General features: G+C 46.9%; 1 protein-coding gene across 4 annotated transcripts in view; it reads right to left on the reverse strand.

Moving 5' to 3' along the window:
- Positions 1-6,185: 6,185 nt before the first annotated feature.
- LOC112966278 (ribose-phosphate pyrophosphokinase 1) overlaps positions 6,186-17,787 on the reverse strand; it is a 12,472-nt gene continuing 870 nt past the window's right edge. Inside the window, exons 1-8 of one of the 4 annotated variants that reach the window (XR_003253566.1) lie at positions 16,848-17,714; positions 15,152-15,335; positions 14,723-14,821; positions 12,683-12,807; positions 9,647-9,820; positions 8,722-8,881; positions 7,978-8,206; positions 6,274-6,360 (exon numbers count right to left, since the gene is read on the reverse strand). Coding sequence is in view for 2 of the 4 variants with exons in the window: in XM_026066250.1 (XP_025922035.1) it covers positions 6,268-6,360; positions 8,722-8,881; positions 9,647-9,820; positions 12,683-12,807; positions 14,723-14,821; positions 15,152-15,335 (835 nt within the window). In the remaining 2 variants the exon portion in view is untranslated. The other 3 variants (XR_003253565.1, XM_026066250.1, XM_026066251.1) reach the window with 3 other exon arrangements.

The raw sequence follows: 17,787 nt of genomic DNA on the forward strand, positions 1-17,787 counted from the left end.
CTGCCCGGTGCACAAGCACACGCCCTTGCACGCACACACACACCTTGCACACACCCTCGCAGCGCGGCCCTGCGAGCCCTCATGCCTGCATGCCCCGCAGTGCAGGAGCCACTCGCCCCGGGGCGGAGGGGGAGCCCCGCGGGGCCGGGGCGGCCTGAAAGCCCTGCCTGGCGCCCGTCGGCGGGGCTGGGGCACGTGGGGAAGCGCACGGCGACAGGCCCGGGGGCGAGCGTGAGCGTGGCAGCCCCGCGGCCCAGCATGGCCCAGCACGGCTGAGCGAGCGAGCAGGATGCAGCCGGGCAACCCGGCAGGGCCACAGGCGCTGAGCAAGGGGCAGCCAAGTGGCACCTACATGCCGGGGGTGGCCGGACCCTCACCACCTGGCCCAGACACGGGGGCAGGCCATGGTGCAGGCCGTGGTGCAGGCCATGATGGCAGGACATGATGGCAGGACATGGTGGCAGGCTGTGGTGGCAGGCCGTGGTGGCAGGCCGTGGTGGCCAGTGGTGGTAACAGGCCATGGTGGCAGCCAGTGGTGGCAGGTGGTAGTGGCAGGTCATGGTGGCCAGTCATGGTGGCCAGTCATGGTGGCAGGCTGTGGTGACCAGCCGTGGTGGCAAGCAGTGGTGGCCGGTGGTGGTAGCCAGTCATGGTGGCCAGCCGTGGTGGCAGGCAGTGGTGGCTGGTGGTGGTAGCCAGTCATGGTGACCAGCCGTGGTGGCAGGCAGTGGTGGCCGGTGGTGGTAGCCAGTCATGGTGACCAGCCGTGGTGGCAGGCAGTGGTGACCCGTCGTGGTGGCAGGCCATTATGGCTGGCAGTGGTGGCTAGTGGTGATGGCAGGTGATGTTGGCAGGTGGTGGTGGCCAGCAATGTCGGCAGGCCATGGTGGCCGGCCATGGTGGCAGGCTGTGGTGGCAGGCGGTGGTGGCCATCCGTGCCGGCAGTGTGGTGCCGCGGGCCTGGCGGAGGGAGCCGGCACGGCGCCGTGGGCGGAGGACGGCCTTGGGAGCAGGGAGGGCTCGTGGGGCCGCCGCTCCGCGACAGGGGAACGGCCGGCTGCCCCTTGGCGCACCCCAAATTGCCTTTATTTCCCCTGGGGTCCCCGGCCCCCCGCGGCCCTCCCCAGAGCGGGGGGGTTTGCACCCCGCCAGAGCCCGACAGGCACGTTCGGAGCGGGCAAGGCTTTCCGGGATGCTTTTAGAGCCCGATTCCTGCAGAGCGCGGCCCAGCCGGAGCGTTTTCCGGGGACGAATTTGCAAAGCCCCCCGTAACTGCAGGACCCGTTCCTTTCCCGTGCGTTTTCGGTGTTTCTGCTTTCAATGATTTATAACGGCACCGGCTGAAGGGGAAAGCGAAAGCAGTGCCGATGCGGAATCGGAAAGGAGGGCTGCCAGCCATCTTAGAGCGGTTTTACGTCTCCCACAGCGGCGACGGCTCAGGCGCAGCCTCGCTGACGGCTGCTTCCAGGGAGGCTCCGGTCACCTCCGCAGGGAAAAGGGGGCAGGAGGGTTTGGAGAAGTGTCCGCCAGCCTGCTGTGATGCCGATGGCGCCGCTGTGGCCAGCCGGGTCCCGAGCACCCGGAGGTTAACGGAGCCCGTCCCCCGCCTTGAGCAACCATTTTCAGTTTCGGGGCCACACTTCGCTTTTCCTGCTYGTTTTGAACCCTGGCCTCCTGCCATGATCCTCTTTTCCACCTGGGACCGCGCTGGCCGCCTCCGGAAGGCAGCAATCGGAGCACATGAGCTGTTGTTGGTGTTACGCTGGGGCAGGGGCTCGTTCCTCCCATGGATTTCGCTTCTCCTTTATCTCGCCGAGGAAGCAGTTTTGAGAAGGGCTTTTTATTAACCCTTYGTGCTTTCCCGTTACCCAGGAGCTGCAAAGCCAAGCCATCGGTTTCTCTAGAGCGCGGAGGCACCGAGCCCAGGAGGTGAAAAGCCCTTCTTCATGCTAGTGGGAACAGGAACAAGCTGCAGGAGAGGCRCCGCTGGGGAGAGGAGTCGGAGACGTATCTCATCTCGCTCCACCAAACACAGCAGACAAGTCCTGCCACCTGCAAGGTCGGAGTCTGGCTCCGAGAGCACAAACAGTTTTGCAGCGGCTTATGTATTCCCACCCCGTGCGTTAGCTCAAACTACCCAGGCAGGAGAGACGGGCTAAGACGCAGGCCTGAACCGTGGGTGATATGTTCCTTCTGCTGCTGCTTTTATGGTGCAGCTATCTGATGGACAGGAGACCACCAGCACCAACCTCTGCTTTTGCCAGCAGCTACACACCTGCAGCCAGCAACACGCACCAGCCAGGGCGTTCCCGGTGTGCCCCAGCACGGCAAACGCCACAGCTCCATCCTCCCCTCGCCGTCAGCTACAAGGGCATAGGGCACCACCCATGGGGGATTTTCTACTGCAGAAGTCAATGTTTTGCTTTCTACCGCCTTTCCTCAGCAGTTGTGAAGAACGCCTGAGAAGGCACCACGCGATTCACCTCCAGAGCTGTCCTCACGCGCCCCACAGCCTCCACCCTCCAGAGATGCTCAGGCTCCAAACCCRGGAGAGGCTGGAGAAGCATCTTTGCTACAAGGAGCATCTCGCCTTAGCACAGCGAGCGCTTTGCAGGGCAGCCAAGGCTGCGGGAGCTACGCTTGCTTAGCTTAACACACCAGCTCCCACCACAACGGACTCCTGCATCCCCAGAGCCTGCCCCGAGCTGGAGGGCAGCGAGGGATCTCGGCCCTCTCCTTGCCCCAAGCCAGCTTGCTGGGTTGGGTCTCACCTATGCTGCAGTTACTACAGCTTTTGATACTAGAATCATGAAGGAGGAGAGTGCTCTAATCCCACTACATGCGTGCGTTAAAGGCAATCGCACCCATTTCAGCAGCACAAGGGCCACTTCTAGGCAGCCAGTAGCAAATTTCCTCCAAACTGGTTAAGCAGTAATTGGAGAATAAGTATGTTTTAATTTAAGCAATAAACTTCTGGTAAAAGTGTCAGTCCAACCCTTCTGAAGGAGGCTCTCGGTGCAGGAAAGCTTTACCTCCTAGAAATAGTTCTCATACCCTGTGCATCAGCCACGCTTTTAAGCAACCGCATTGCTATCATACAGGATTTCAAGTGCTCTCCTCTCGTCAGCACCAAGAAAAGGTTTTAGTTGTTTACTAAAAGAAAACAGTAGTAGCAGTCACCTTCATAAAAAAATCTTTGGCTGTAAAGCTCTTATGTTCTCCCTGTTTCATCTCCAAGGCTGATTGAGTCTGCTACACCACCTTGGCAAGACCCACATCAACCCTTGCCCCCCCCCTTTCCAGCTGTTTGTGGGGAAAAATGCACAATTCAGGTATTCTTGGTACAGTTCTGAAGTATGTTTTAACAYAAAAATGACAGTGGTGGTCCCAAGCAGAGGTCCCACTAAGCCCATGGCCCCGTTTCCCCAAACAAGGGTTGAACCTAAGCCAGAGTCTACTGTAAGGCAAAAGACCTTTCTCTAGAGATACCATCTCATCCCCTTGACCTCATTTATATTTGAGATTTACAACATGCAATACAAAAGGATCATGGTTTAGTTAAAACAAGCACTTCTCAGTGCATAATCCTGCTGCTTCAAATCATTAGCCTTGTACATGATACTTAGCAACATTKCATTCAAACTTGCTAAACTATTCATGTTTTCCCCTACCTGGACATTATTTGAACCRATCAGCTCAGATACATAGTAGAACAGTACAAGAAAAATTGCACTGCCACCTCTAACAGAATTAAGTCCAGGAAATCAGATAGAGACAAGAGTCACTGGACCCTAGGAAAATAGCTTGGTCCCAAGCATTTTCTTCCATGCAAAGGGAGCACAGCAAAGTTAAACCTCAAAGTCAGCCCTGCTTTAAGAAGGTCAAACCCTCCCAAGGTTCCTTCCAAACTATACTATTCTATGATCTACCTTACAAGGGACCCAACTCAGAAGATGCGCATCACCTTTGTAGAGTTTTGGAAGCATTTATGAACAGAGGCCATGGTTTTTAAATAAAAGTTTAATTCCTTCATCAAGGTCTTAAGTTTAACACAAAGGCTGCTGAAAATCCTCACACCGCTGCTGATGTCCTGGCTCTCGGGGCATTGGCAGTGCAGCAGCAGGGGCTCCAATGTAGGAGGCAGGAATCAGACTCAGTAGAGCTCAGTGCAGGATGCAAAGCAAAGAAGCAGGACACACACACACACACACTTTCCAGACAAACACCAATTCTTATACAAAAGAAAAAACCCTACACTGTAATAGAAGTGTTAAAGTTGCCACAGGACAGGAGTTTTAGGATGGGAGAGGGGAGAAGTCTTCATTAAAAGGCACAACTAAAGAAGTACTTCCCTAGATCTYGACCAATGTTTTCAGTTAGTTCCACTTACTCCCCAGCCCCTAGCCTCTCAAAGCCAYGCTGGCTATCCTAGCAAGCAATTTCAAGTTCCTTCTCTACCCTTTTTCCCTTCCCTAATATCAAAAACAAATCAAAGAGGAGTGCTTGTAAAAACCAGACTGCATAAAATAGCTTGGTCTATAACCCCTGTAAGAGTCCAGGAGAGACTTAACAGTTTACCTTAAGATTGTCTGGTACAGTTACCATGCATTCAAGTTTTGGATGATACTTATTTTATATCCAGGAGCCTCAGCCAGCTCTAGTTTTGGTATTTTTCTTTCAGGCACTTTGCTGCCTGTCAGATTGGAGTTAGATCCACACTTTTCCCAGTACTACATATCACAAGCCTCTTCAACCCATTGCCACAAGCTCTTCTCATTATTTGCTGCATCAGATCCACTGCAGAGGCTTCTTCAGGCTCTGTAGTCCTGCAACCTCTCATCCTCCATAGTTTTCAAGATCCCTTGCAAAGTTGTTATTGGAATGAGCAACACGTTCAAGGCAAGGCAGATAGTGTCCAGGACAAGCAATGAGAATGTCAGTAACTTACGGGACAACAGGATTGCAGACAGCCTTCAGAGGCAAAGACAGCTGGACACAAAGCTGTTGCACAGTAGGTCACCCCATGTCAGTCTACTGAGCAGGCACTTGCTAGATGCAATGACTATGCTACTAAGGGTCAAGAGGCTCAGTTTACTAACGTACTGGCGAAAAAGGATCAAGGTACTTTTGCACAGCAAATCAAGGTGCAGAATCACAGAATCACTGAGGTTGGAAGGGACCTCTGGAGATCATCTAGTCCAACCCCCCTGCTCAAGCAGGGTCACCTAGRGMACRTTGCACAGGATTGCATCCAGGCGCATTTTGAATATCTCCAGAGAAGGAGACTCCACCACCTCTCGGGGCAACCTGTTCCAGTGCTCTGTCACCCTCACAGTGAAAAAGTTTTTCCTCATGTTAAGATGGAAGTGTCTGTGTTTCAGTTTGTGCCCATTGCAACTACAGTACATGACAGCAGTCCTCTAGTCTCTAGCAAGGCTAACAGTAACTGCAAAGGTTTTAGCCTATTTGATTTAGCCTATGCTAGGAACTAGAGCACACAGCCACCAGGAGCCCTCTACATACAAGTCAGGAAGAAGAGTGCTTGTCCAGGATGCACCTTTTCACCACTGAGTTAATGCAGCAAAGCACTACTGAACATGCTACGCTCTCACCTTAGTTTTGCTGTGTAGCATGTTAAAGGGCATAGCATTTCTTCAATAATTCAGATTAATTCAAGTTTGCAAGCTACACTGACCTCCTTTCATGGGAAGAAGCTGTAGCAGAACCACCTCCCACCCTGAGGTGTGCCCTAGGGCTAAGCTTGGCCAAGATGCAAGCCTTCCCCATCCCTCTTCAAGGGCTTCTGTCAGGTACAGAGTGGTAAAGACAGTCAGCAGTCTCTCTGGCTCTTGCTGTAGATCCAGACCAACATGTCCTAGGGAGCTCCACTTCCCAAACAATTCAGGGTGCGCATGCCAGATCATCTAACCCTGCCCACAGACAAACCCTCTCCCTTCCCCACCCCCCTCCAAAAATAGTTGTGGCAATTAGCCATGTGTCAGTCCTGCTCTCCACAGATCTGCAGTGTTGAGTCAATACTACTGACGAGCCCCAATGCACAAGGCTGCTGGTGGAGTTGGAGTGTTACAGAGATGAGCCTCCCCCCAACCTCCCAGTGTTGGGATCAGAGTCAGTAAGCCTGACTTATGCAGGAGCAGCTGTGGAGAACTGCACTGGAACAAGCAGAGTCTTCTACTGAACTTTATAACAAGCCGAACAACTTTTGGTTTTAAAAAAAGCCATACAAGCAGCAGCTGGCATCTGTTGTTATAAAGGGACATGGCTGAATAGGTAGGAGACAGATTCCCCATTATGAGTCCTCCTGATGGCCTCTGCGAGGATCATTGAGATGTCAATCACCTGGAGGGAAAAAGAGATGCATYAGCATCACCAAGAAGAAATAGCAAGCCTGGGAAAACAGCTGGTAAGTGGTGAAGAACTTCAAGGAGCAAACCCAGCACCCTAAATTTGTAAGATGCTAGATGCAGAAAAACAAGTTCTAGGCCAGAAGGGGATTTCATTCCACATCCTTCTGAAGATATTCAGTTCTGTGCATAGTACTGCAAGAAATATTTCACTGCTGATCTTTGTCAGGATCATGATCTACTCTAACCCTGCTTTCCTGACACTCCCTAAAGACAGTACATTCCTCACCCTAGAACTATCTTGTTCGCTTTGTCTGGGTTACACAGAAGTCAGGAAGTCTACATCAAGATCAAACTGCTTCCCTTAATTCATGAGACTTTATTCACTGCTACCAGCATTAAAAAAATAAGTTACTGTGCCACAAYTCAGTTTTCAGTTATTGTGCTAGCTCCACCTGGTGGAATAATCCAGTTAACTGGAGGAAAAATTAAAGTCTCAATAAAACTCCAGCTTTGAACCCCAGCAGCTGAAGCATTTACATTTAATGCAGTCTCAGTAAGAACCAGCATGTTCACTGTTTGTGAATTAAGTTAAGTGAAATTCATGTTTAGCATTTCTTCCTTCTGTGTAGTTTGCCTCCTGAGAAGGAAGGAAAAACACTTAAGGAATGCAAAAACAGAGCATGGAATTCTTATGACAAATCCTTTAGTTCAGTATTTCCCAACACTGAACATCAGACATTAGTGTAAGAGTGAAATCTAAGTGAGAGCCTGAAAAAATTCTCCGCTGCAATCCTTGGTTACAACTATTTACATCCTAGTTACCATTTTAACATTTTGCCTACGTTAACTGTAGCGTGGAGTTTCCAGACAGTATAAACAGACTTTTTAGACATGCTGAGTTACAGGAGCATTATCCAGAAGCTGGAATTGAAAAACGCAACCCAGTAACCACTTGCAATCAGCTCACAAGTTGCCTCCAAAAGCAGCTTAAAACTCACTCAGCTTCTACCAGCTGAGCTTCCTTTTCACCAGAACCCCACTACTGTGGAACCTGCTACACTTACAGCAAAGGACTAGCTGAGCCTTAGCAGCACCAGTCACTTTCCAGACTAGGCAGCGAGCAGGACTGTTTCCTTCCAGAACTTCCCCAAATGTGTGTCCTATATATCCATGTGCTGCAAAGCTAGTGTCGAAGGTTGTCCTGATGGTGCAGCATATGCTCTAGCAGTACCTGAAGCTTCTGAATGAGCTATTAKGCCTGCACTCTCAGGTAAAGCCACAACTTCCACATCTGTCTGTTAAMAGGAAAAACCCTGAAGTTCTGCCTAATTTGAGTTCTACAGGCAATTTCTTCTTCTAAGAAAGTTAGACTCAGCATGGGAGCCCTAAAGGGAAAGCCAATATAAAGAGTGAGGGTCAAAAAGACTAGTTTTTAGCTTTGATATGAATGACAAAGGTTTTTTTTAATGTTGGCAAGTATCTGAACACTGCATTATGGAGCTGTGTTGCCTCCTCTTAGTCAAACCAGCAGGACATGCAAGTGAAAAGAAACTATGCTCCCTTTTCACATCATTTTCATTGATATTATGACCAGACATTAAACGTTCACCTTTCCCAAACCAGGCCTGCTTTGTTGCACAAAAGGTCTTCAGAAGGAAGGGAAATGTGGATAAAGAACTCTGGTTAAAGGGTTAGGCACAGGCTTGGGAGAAAGTACAAGACATCCAATGTTTAAAGTAGTCACATCCTTCCAAATCATGTTTCTTGGCATCTGTTGTTACGGATTCAGTAGCATCTCCAATCTTCCAAGAGGAACAGGAAAGGCAAGAGCCAGATTTCTAGAACAGAAAGCAGAAATCCTTCCAGATAGCTTTCTGGCCTTGATTTTTTGCAGGAGGATGATCTACTGTGGTGATAGCACACCAAGGTGATAGTTTCACAGCTGAAGCTGGCATCACTACTGGCTTGAGGAGTTCCTACCCATTTCTGCTTCAGTGCTACACATCAGCTTGTCACCCCTCCAAAGGGTGCTGACAGAACTGCTTGCTTACATCATGACCCCATTAGATCAGTGATCTGATCTAAGTTATGATAAGCTCTGCAAAAAAGATTAAATGAACTGTTTGAGATGATCTTGGTTAGGAGCTCCATTTTATCAGTATAACAGGTCTGTTATCCCACTGCAGTAGGAATAAGGGAACTCCTTGTCAGCACTGCCACCGAAWCCAGCATCAATGAAACTTTATGTCCAATAAGCACTGGACAGTATTACAAGTTTTCCCAGCAACAGGCAGACAGACAAGCCCTGGGAGCTGTCCCTTAAGAGCTGAGAGAAGAGAAAACAGATGCTTACCTGGATTTTAGGGCAATGTTTCATCTTGTCCTCCTGGGGTATTGTGTTTGTGACAACCACCGCTTCAAAACAGGCATTGTTGATTCGAGAAATTGCTGGCCCAGAAAAGATCCCATGAGTTAAGATGGCATAAACTTTGGTGGCTCCAGCTGACACAAGCCTGTGAGGGAGAAAAAGGAGGCAGATGAGAAATATTCTTAGCAAGTATTAAAGTGACATGGGTGTGGGGCAAGGGGTAAACAAGAAAGGAGAGAATACCATATGCTTAAGGTACAGACTACCTTTGATCATCCCGATGTGGGGGAAGGAAACAGTTTAACAAGTACCATACAATCCACTACCAGCAAGCTACACATTGGAAGAACATTGTTCTCGGTCCTGGGACATTTGGACTAGATCATACAAATTCACTTTCAGTGCTTTTGCCAACATAAGGTGGCAGGTATTTAATACCCAAAGCTGTATATGCTGGCTTCTCTGGTGTAGAAGGCTGGCTTTAGAGCTTCAAAAGCTTGCTTCTAATAGAAATTCAGATACATGACCTCATGCTGGACCAGACAGCATCTAATCTTACCTAGGGTTAAGTTAGCGATCATCTAGTGGAAGACATCTGAAGGACAGCTGAGTCTCACTTTGAGCTATTACTAAATGTTAGCAATCAAGCATCACTAAGCCTACCCTTCAAGTATATAATATCCAGCACCCATACCTTCAACACAAACTTTTCAAAGGAAAAAGGAAACTATGTTCTTCTAGTTATTTCTGCTAGAAAGAAGTTTAAGTAGGCTTTTGTGTGACATGAAACAGAAAATCAAGAAACTGTAGGTTACTTTGTGAAACTTCACAAGCAAATATTTGATTAATTCATTACATAATGTTTGCTAACAGTAAGTCTCTGATTTAGGAAAGAGTCAGCCCTACTCACTTGTCTGCTGCATGACAGATGGTACCACATGTGTCTGCCATATCATCTACCAGAATGGCCACTCTGTCCTTCACATCACCCACCAGTACCATGCGATCCACTTCATTGGCCTTCTTGCGCTCCTTGTGAATGAGGGCGAAGTCTACATTCAACCGATCTGCAATGGAGGTCACTCTGAAGAGAGAACAGTTTCCAAACCACACTTTACTCCACATAGCAGCTTTAGTTGAAGGACAATCTCTTCCAAAACTATAAGCACTAACCGAGACTGGAACAAGAGAAGCTGTCACCACTTCTGTTAACTGCTCCCAAGCAATTCACAGAAGACACTTTGCCACCTTAGTGTAATTTCCTTTCAAGCAGTTAACATGAAACCTCTAATCTACTCTTGAYGACAGCCCCTAGATTGAAAGTCTTTCATCCTGACTGGTGCAAATTAATTTGCATTTAAAGCTCAAAATAAACCTTAACYAGCAAGCTCAGCAAACCTCAAGTGATCAGAACGCTTGGGAAGCTGTCATTTTTGTAACAAGACAAGGGAAAGGCTTAAGCTATGTATGACATTGAGGAGTTAGTCTGGAAGTGTGAGTGGTACAGCCACACTAGACTTCCTGAATTTTTCATTATTAAAATCAGACTACCAAGAGGAGCAAGAATAAGGAGCAACTAAAAAGCAGCAATTGATTGTATATTTCTAAACCCAAAACAATGATACAGAACTATTCTTTCCCACTATGCAACTGGTTACTGAAAATGCCATTTCACTATTACTCCATGGAACATTTTAGTACTTTCCCCGTTACTGCCATTCAGCTACGAATGGAACCAATTTAGTTCTGCAGGACAGTCACCTGTGGTTCTGCACAGGCATGTCATCTATATCACATAAGGGAATTGGCTTGCTCTGACTTCAAGCATATTTCCTCATCTCATAGCTACTTTTAGACTTTGAACCCATATGTGAAAGAGGGGTGGTCCCCAGGAGAAAGTGCCAGCTAGAAATTTTGTTCATTATGGCCACGATAAGCTGCAGGCTAAGAAAAGAACGGCAAAGAGAAGATGCAAAGGATAATGAGATCAGAAAGTTTGTCTTTGCTCGATTTTACTATCTCATCTACAACAACAGATTTCTAAGTGAGATCCAATGACAGTCGGCTTGCCTTTAAAGTCTTAGGCAATGTAGCCCTTAGGTTCTAGCACAGGTCAGTACATCCCTTCCCCTTCAACACTAGTTAGTGACCTACACTGTCTACTTAGGAGTACAGAAAACCCTACTTATCCCAGATTGCAATGCAGTGAAGACAGCCCAAGTTTGCCTTTCAACACATGACTGTAGCCACTAGAACGAGGGCACCTTATGCAATTTAACATTAGGGCATGCTATACCCAATATGATATAATTCAACGCACTTCTGGATACTCAGACAAGTTTGGAGTTGAATTCATCTGCATAGAAGTCAGTGCAGAAGYATCACACTTTCAGCTTTTCCTTCAGATTTGTCCTTTTTCCCTCTTTGGGACAGCAGCCTCCTACAGCTCACTGCAACAGCAGGAGCCAGTTTTACTATCCAGTAGATCAAGCTTCCAGTTCTTTGGTCATGTTGAAGTTTTGAGGACTACAAATAAGAACCTAGCTTGGATGACTAGAGATTCTGACAGGGATTTACTTGCACTCATAAGCATCCAAGTGTCATGGGGCCAAATGCATACGAATGTTGGCACAAGGASAGTGGCATTCCCTGGACCTGTAGTCCTGCAAGTCCACTCACATTTACTTCAGGTAGAGTAACCAAGGAAATGTTACTGGAGGGACCCACACTTTATATATTGATACTGATGAATGGTAGAGTTTAAAACCATTAACACATAGAAGGAACAAAATATACATGCCTCTAAGAACTTCTGTACTTGAGATCAGCAGACTCCTTGCCTCAATAGATCAGTCTCGTCATCCCAATAGTCTTAAGGTTTTTTTACACACATTCAACTACTTAGAAAAGTATTTAGTTCTGCAGCATCTTCATGCAATATTGCACCAGCTAAGACCACTGCATTTCAGTTCAAGGGGCTTTTAAGAAGGTCTTTTAAGGAATCAGATTATAGTTGGCTGATTTGGCATTCAAGATACTGCATTATGCAACAAGCTACAGAAGTAGCTGAACATGCAAAAGGTCATGTCTGGCACATGGATTGCAATGAAGCTACAGTAAGAACAGTGGCRACCTACAGCAGTAGTATTTCTTGGCCATTTGTAACAGCGAGCTTAAATCACCCCAAAGTATGTGAATCAGATCAGCATGCACCAACATTTTCATACGACAAAGCCTCTTGGATTACAGAATACATCTRTTTCCCTTAGCTTATCCCTTGGGGCCACTAGACAGCCTTCAAGAAAGAGCCTAGTTTTGCCTAAAGAGCACTTGGAAGCCCTYTGAACTGCCCACAAGCTGGTGTGTTTATCTGAAGACAGACAGGAGTGTACTTCCCRTGTCAGACAAGACAGAAAGGTGCTTACATACACTGCTGCTAAGAAAGAAACCATCCATCTTCCTTGCTCATGGGGAAGAGTAAGAGTAGCAGTGGGCTTAAGTCACAGCAAGAGATTTAGATTAGGAGTAATAAAGCAAGAAAATGCCTTGTTAAAGAGAGTTTAATATAACAAACAGCTTGGACAAAAATGATCATGAACCAGCAGGGCTAACCTTGTTTTGGCATGAGATATGAACTGCATGATACCCTTCCTCGCCAACCCGAATAATTCCACTGCTCCAAAAAGAGCTTTAGTCCAAAGGATGTAGAGATTGCTCAGTTCTATCTATGCAGTTGTGATTCCAGAAGCCATTTAAGCCTCAGAGACATTCTATACGTTCTCTAAGAATATTTGACTATTCTTATCTATGCCATAGACTGTCTCGCAGAAGGCAGGCTGGCAGAGAGGGAATATGCATCTTAATAGCAGCATCACAACTACATTTACACTGTGTTAACAATTCAAGCAGATGAAGAACCATCTCYGCCTGCTGTCTGACAGCTCACCTCTTGGCTCCACCAGCATCTGGTGAAACAATTGTACAGTTCTTCCACTCRGCAATATTCTCCTTGATCCACTTCAGTACAGCAGGCTCAGCATACAAGTTATCAACAGGGATATCAAAAAAACCCTGCAAGGAGGAAGACATTAGTAGATCAATGTAGCTGAAGATCACATTCCAAAAAAATTGGAAGAAGCCTTCTATATAGTCAGGCATGCAGTCACTGCTTTGCTAGAGCATTTTCAGCTTTCATTTTCCATAAYAGAACCACAGTAACCTTTGGGATACACAAAATAGTAACATTAAAAAAATCTTCAGAGCTGAAACTAGTTTGGCAACATAAGTAACACTTACATCTGACACCTTCACAACATGGAACTAGTTCTATCCTAACAGGTGCAGAAAATATCCAATGCACTTGTTTCCAGAGCAGCTAGCTGCTTGTTTACAGAGTCAATCTGATCTTTAGTGCTTATTACCTACACTGTTTGCACCTACAGGAAACCGGAAACCCATGAAAAAGGCTTCAGTAATATTTGCTTTTAAGCTAATGCAGCGACTGGTTCCACGACTTTACATTGACCCAGCAGACTCCTGCAGGTAAACCTCAAAGGTCACTAAAAGCCAGAAGTTAATCCTGGACAGGGAGTAAGGGACAGGAGGGCTGGTATAGAGGAGTCTCTGCCAAAAATAGTCATGCCTTACATTCAAGGTGCAGGGGTAACACTGATCTCTCCTAACACTATTCTTTCTGGGCTCACCTAACTCAGCACCTATAAGAAGCTGGCTGGAACCAGCCAGATGCTGGAGATGATCTACACAAAACCAATTATTCAGCTGAAATCTCACCACTGCTGCTGTTGAAAGCTCAACCCTATGGCACACATCATGACTCCAAGCCTCTTAAGGAAGAGGAATACCCCCTTGGGCTCTGCTCCTCTATTTCATGAGCTTTTTGCAAGTCTTCTCAGCTGCATCCCCAGAGATTTTCCATCTGAGACAGTATTTCTGGACAAATTATACTGGAACAAATTATACTGAAGTGCTAATGGCTGCATTTTCAACTGTTAAAATGACAGTAAGTCCATCTACTTCACCCAGGCAGTAGATATGTAACTACTCTAGGTTCAAAACATTTACAGCAATACAATGGATATCCCCACCTTTGCCACCCCTCCCAGTTGCATTGAGTTGGTTTCCTAGTCTGAGAGCTTGCTCAAGATGGAGCTAGACAAGACTACCAATTTAACAGCTTGCTGCCCCTCCTCTCTCCCTGGTACACGCTCCTGCTGCTTCTCTTACACAGTCCTAGTGAACATTTTGGTTTCTCAGTGAGACTCTTCAGTTCACTAATCCAGCAAAAAGCCATGAATACTTTTCCGCCAGTGTAACCAGCTCAGTCGGTTCACTAGCAGCTTGGGAGAGGACCAAAGCCAACTTAAGAGCAACGGTGGAAGTGAATGGATCCACACAGGATCGCCCATCTTGGCAGCAGCAAGCTATCAGAGCAGATCACTGCCCTGGTCAACTGCGCCCTCGCCAGCAGCTGTGCTGGTGCATCTCGGGGGGAGCTAACCTGGGGGCAGCAGTATGGGCAGCCACTGGGCCAAACTAACAAGAAGCCACTGCCTCAGTGCACTGCTCACACCATCCTGTGAGTTCAGTATCAGAAAACTCTGCTCAATATTTAAGAACAGTCTAGACTATCAAACCATTCTCCATCTCTCAAATTCCTCAAAGCACCAGCTAAGAATGCAGTGTCACTGCAAGGTGATAAAGCTGCATGGACAATCTACTAACCCAACATTCACCTAAACAGTCACTCAGCCCAAACAAGAACAGCAGTAGTTTCATTTACAGATGAAACCATTATCCATTCCCCCATCCTCTTCTGATGACCCTACAAGTCCCTTCCAGTCCTGTGCTCCCAAGTCCTGGTTGTTGCTGGGTCCAATAAAAAGCAGATCACTGGCAAGCCTGCAAGGCAGTAAATAGGCTCAGAGGTGAGCAGGTAAGTACTCGCTCTCATGATTTCGGCTCCTACCTGAATCTGAGAGGCATGCAGGTCCATGGTGATTATGTGATCTGCACCTGCCACAGACAGCATGTTCGCAACCAGCTTGGCAGAGATCGGGGCTCGACTCTAGKGCAAGAAAAAACAGTATTTAAGACAAGTTCAACTCCCTCATCAAGATGTCAGCCTTCTGCTTCTAGGCAATGATTCACAGGCAGTTACTAAAAGGAGCGCTCATTAACATTGCATCTTTTCATCAACGGTGACTACAGTATTTTCAAGAAGAACTAGATTTTTATGAAAAGATGATTTTAGTCCAATGCCCCGAGGTTTAAGAAGTTAGTCAGTCCTATCATCTCTTCTTCTACATATTCAGCTTCATCTAATCCCCAGCCAGCAGCCAGGACTTTCAAGACACGCATTCACCTTCCCAGYAGAAACCTTTACTGAAACCCTTACCTTGTCCTTTTTGTCCTGCCGAGCATAGGGAAAGCACGGTATGACAGCTGTGACTCTGCTGGCTGAGGCAATCTTACAGGCATTTATCATGATAAGGAGCTCCATCAGATTGTCATTGATTTCACCACAGCCACTCTGCACAATGTAGACATCCTCCCCACGTACGCTCTCACCTATTTCCACACTGGGAACAGATGGAGAAAGGAGAGTTAGAKCCAAATACAAATTAAAAACACAGCCATTACATATGCCTGCAGAGCAACCAAGGCTGCAACTCATGGGACTACAGTCCCAAGGGTCTGTGGGTGACAACATAATATAATCAAGGGTGGTGAGCAGGAACACTGCTGCTTATTTGCTCAGTAACTATTTTACACTGCTCACTGATCAGATTTAATGGTTCGGCCAGTAAGGCTAAAAGCACTCAGCCTGCACTTTCAATCTCAGCACAATCTGAGCATGTACACATCCTAGAAGAGTCCTTGTTTGTCCCAGATCAGAGATTTATGCCCATCTCAGTGAAAAGCAGCAGTGTATAAGGAAGTAAGCATGATGGCAGAGAAAGCTGAGCCAAACTTCTAACAGAAGCTACACTGCAGCAGATTAGATTTAGAATCATAACAGCTATTCACTGGCTTGGACAGAGAGGCCCTCCAGCATTTCACTTTGGAAAGGCTTTGGGGGTTAATTTCCTCCTGGATGTAATGCACACTAATCCCTGCTGATGAAGAGACACTGAATACCAGCCAAAGGTCCTGTTTGCCAGCAGCAAACGGCCAGAAAGCTTCAGTGCATGTGCTGAGGCACCTGCACCAAAAGCAGAGTTGGAAAAAAAAAGTAGCAGTCTCAGGTTTGGGGTTTTCATACAGACGAGTGCTGCAAAAGGCCTTTTGTAAGAACAAACTAACTACTCCTACTTCCAACATTTCAATTTAGAGAAGCACGCCACAGATTTCGAAATAACCAGAAGTCAGTCTACAGAGGATGAAGTTCCTCCATAGTCTTTTTTCTTGCCCTGATGTTCATCCTCTCTGYAGACTGCTGCCAGGTCACTGAGCCACCTCTAGGAGCAACGGGACAGTCACCCAACATGCTCCTAATGACTCCATTTTTGCAGACCCTTAGGGTAGATTTTTGATATTGATATTTCATTCTCTCTTCTCACTTCCCACCCTTCCTCAACATGTCTTTGATGACCACTATGCGTTTACAGTCCTGCTGCTCAAGCTGCACCAGCAAGCTGCTGATTCAGTCTTTTTGCTATCTTATACACTGGCTTACAGCATACACCAATCCCTTGAGCAGAATTTCAGCCAGCATAAGGCCTTTCCACTAGGTAAGTGTCTGACTTAACAGTTGTCAGCATACAATTGCCATCAACTGTACCTACTAATGGTCAGAGCTTAATACAAGCGCACGCTGATATTTATTGCACAAAATATTAGTCAGCTGTTCTAACAGCTGACTGTTTTAACAATCTTGCTTTTTCAGGCAAATATTTGCTATCAGTTTATCAGGGTACACAAGATGCATTAGATCTTTAACAGTCACACTACCTGCTGGCATTAAGACCCTGACTAGCCAATTGGACAGGTAAGAACAACTGATAAATAGTAATGAGAACAGTGCAATGGCAACAGCTGTAAGTCATAAACAGAGTCTTTTTACTGGTTTCCTCTGCAACTCTTTGTAGTACCTCTCAGGTTTTCAGTTACAGTGTATACCCATGCAATGGAAGCATCTGTGGTATTCTATCTCCTGCTTCTATCCTGGATTTTCATGGAAAAAAACACTGTCTCCAGAACAGTGGTGAGTTGGCACAATCACCTGAGGTTCTGTGGATTACACTGAGAAAAATACATGCTTATTAAAGAACGTTGTTAGACCAAGTTCTAAGACCCCTAACTAACTTTCTAGCTTCTCCTAACATCTTCAAGTAGGATGACAATAGCAAAGACTTAAAAAGAATACAGAGAGAAAACAAAATAAACGTTAGGTTTCAGAGCTGGGAGGGGGGGGAATAAACCAGAGGCATCACTGCAGCTTCTCGCACTGCACAGCAATAGGGAAGCTAACCTCCTGAAGTCACTCTCACAGGCTGCTAGGTGATGCCCCTGTCTGATCTTTCCTGAATAACGTTAAGTCCTTCAAAATCCTGATGTTGTTCAGAGTAGTTTAAAGGCACCAGCCACACCCTAAGCACTAAACAGTCTAGCCTCAAGTCATCGTAGCCTAGAGCTCAGCCTAAGCGTGGAAAAGACTGATATTATGAGAGCCAGTGAAATCCCCAGGGGTATGTTCATCCCAGATGCTAGCTTTCCAAGTGGTGGGCACAAGGTCCAGCTGGTGACTTCTGCTGATCTAACCTCAGCCACAGACGCTGCTCCTGACAAAAACTTCACTCCAGCCACCTATTTAAACAGCCTGGACTTTTTGCCCCCAGATGTAGTGTAGACATTAAAAATGCCCGTAGGAAGCCCAGCATGGCACGGCAGGCATGGTGGCACCATATGGCACCGGGCAGTTTTGTCAGCCAAGGCCGCTAGAGGGATTAAAGCGGCAGGACTACCCCGCACGGCACATGGCTCACCTCCACCCCAGAGCTCCCCCATGCCATAACGCAGTACCTCCCCCCC

The sequence above is a fragment of the Apteryx rowi genome, unplaced genomic scaffold (assembly GCF_003343035.1).
Source record: "Apteryx rowi isolate R43461 unplaced genomic scaffold, aptRow1 scaffold_24, whole genome shotgun sequence".
NCBI classification, from domain to species: Eukaryota; Metazoa; Chordata; class Aves; order Apterygiformes; family Apterygidae; genus Apteryx; species Apteryx rowi.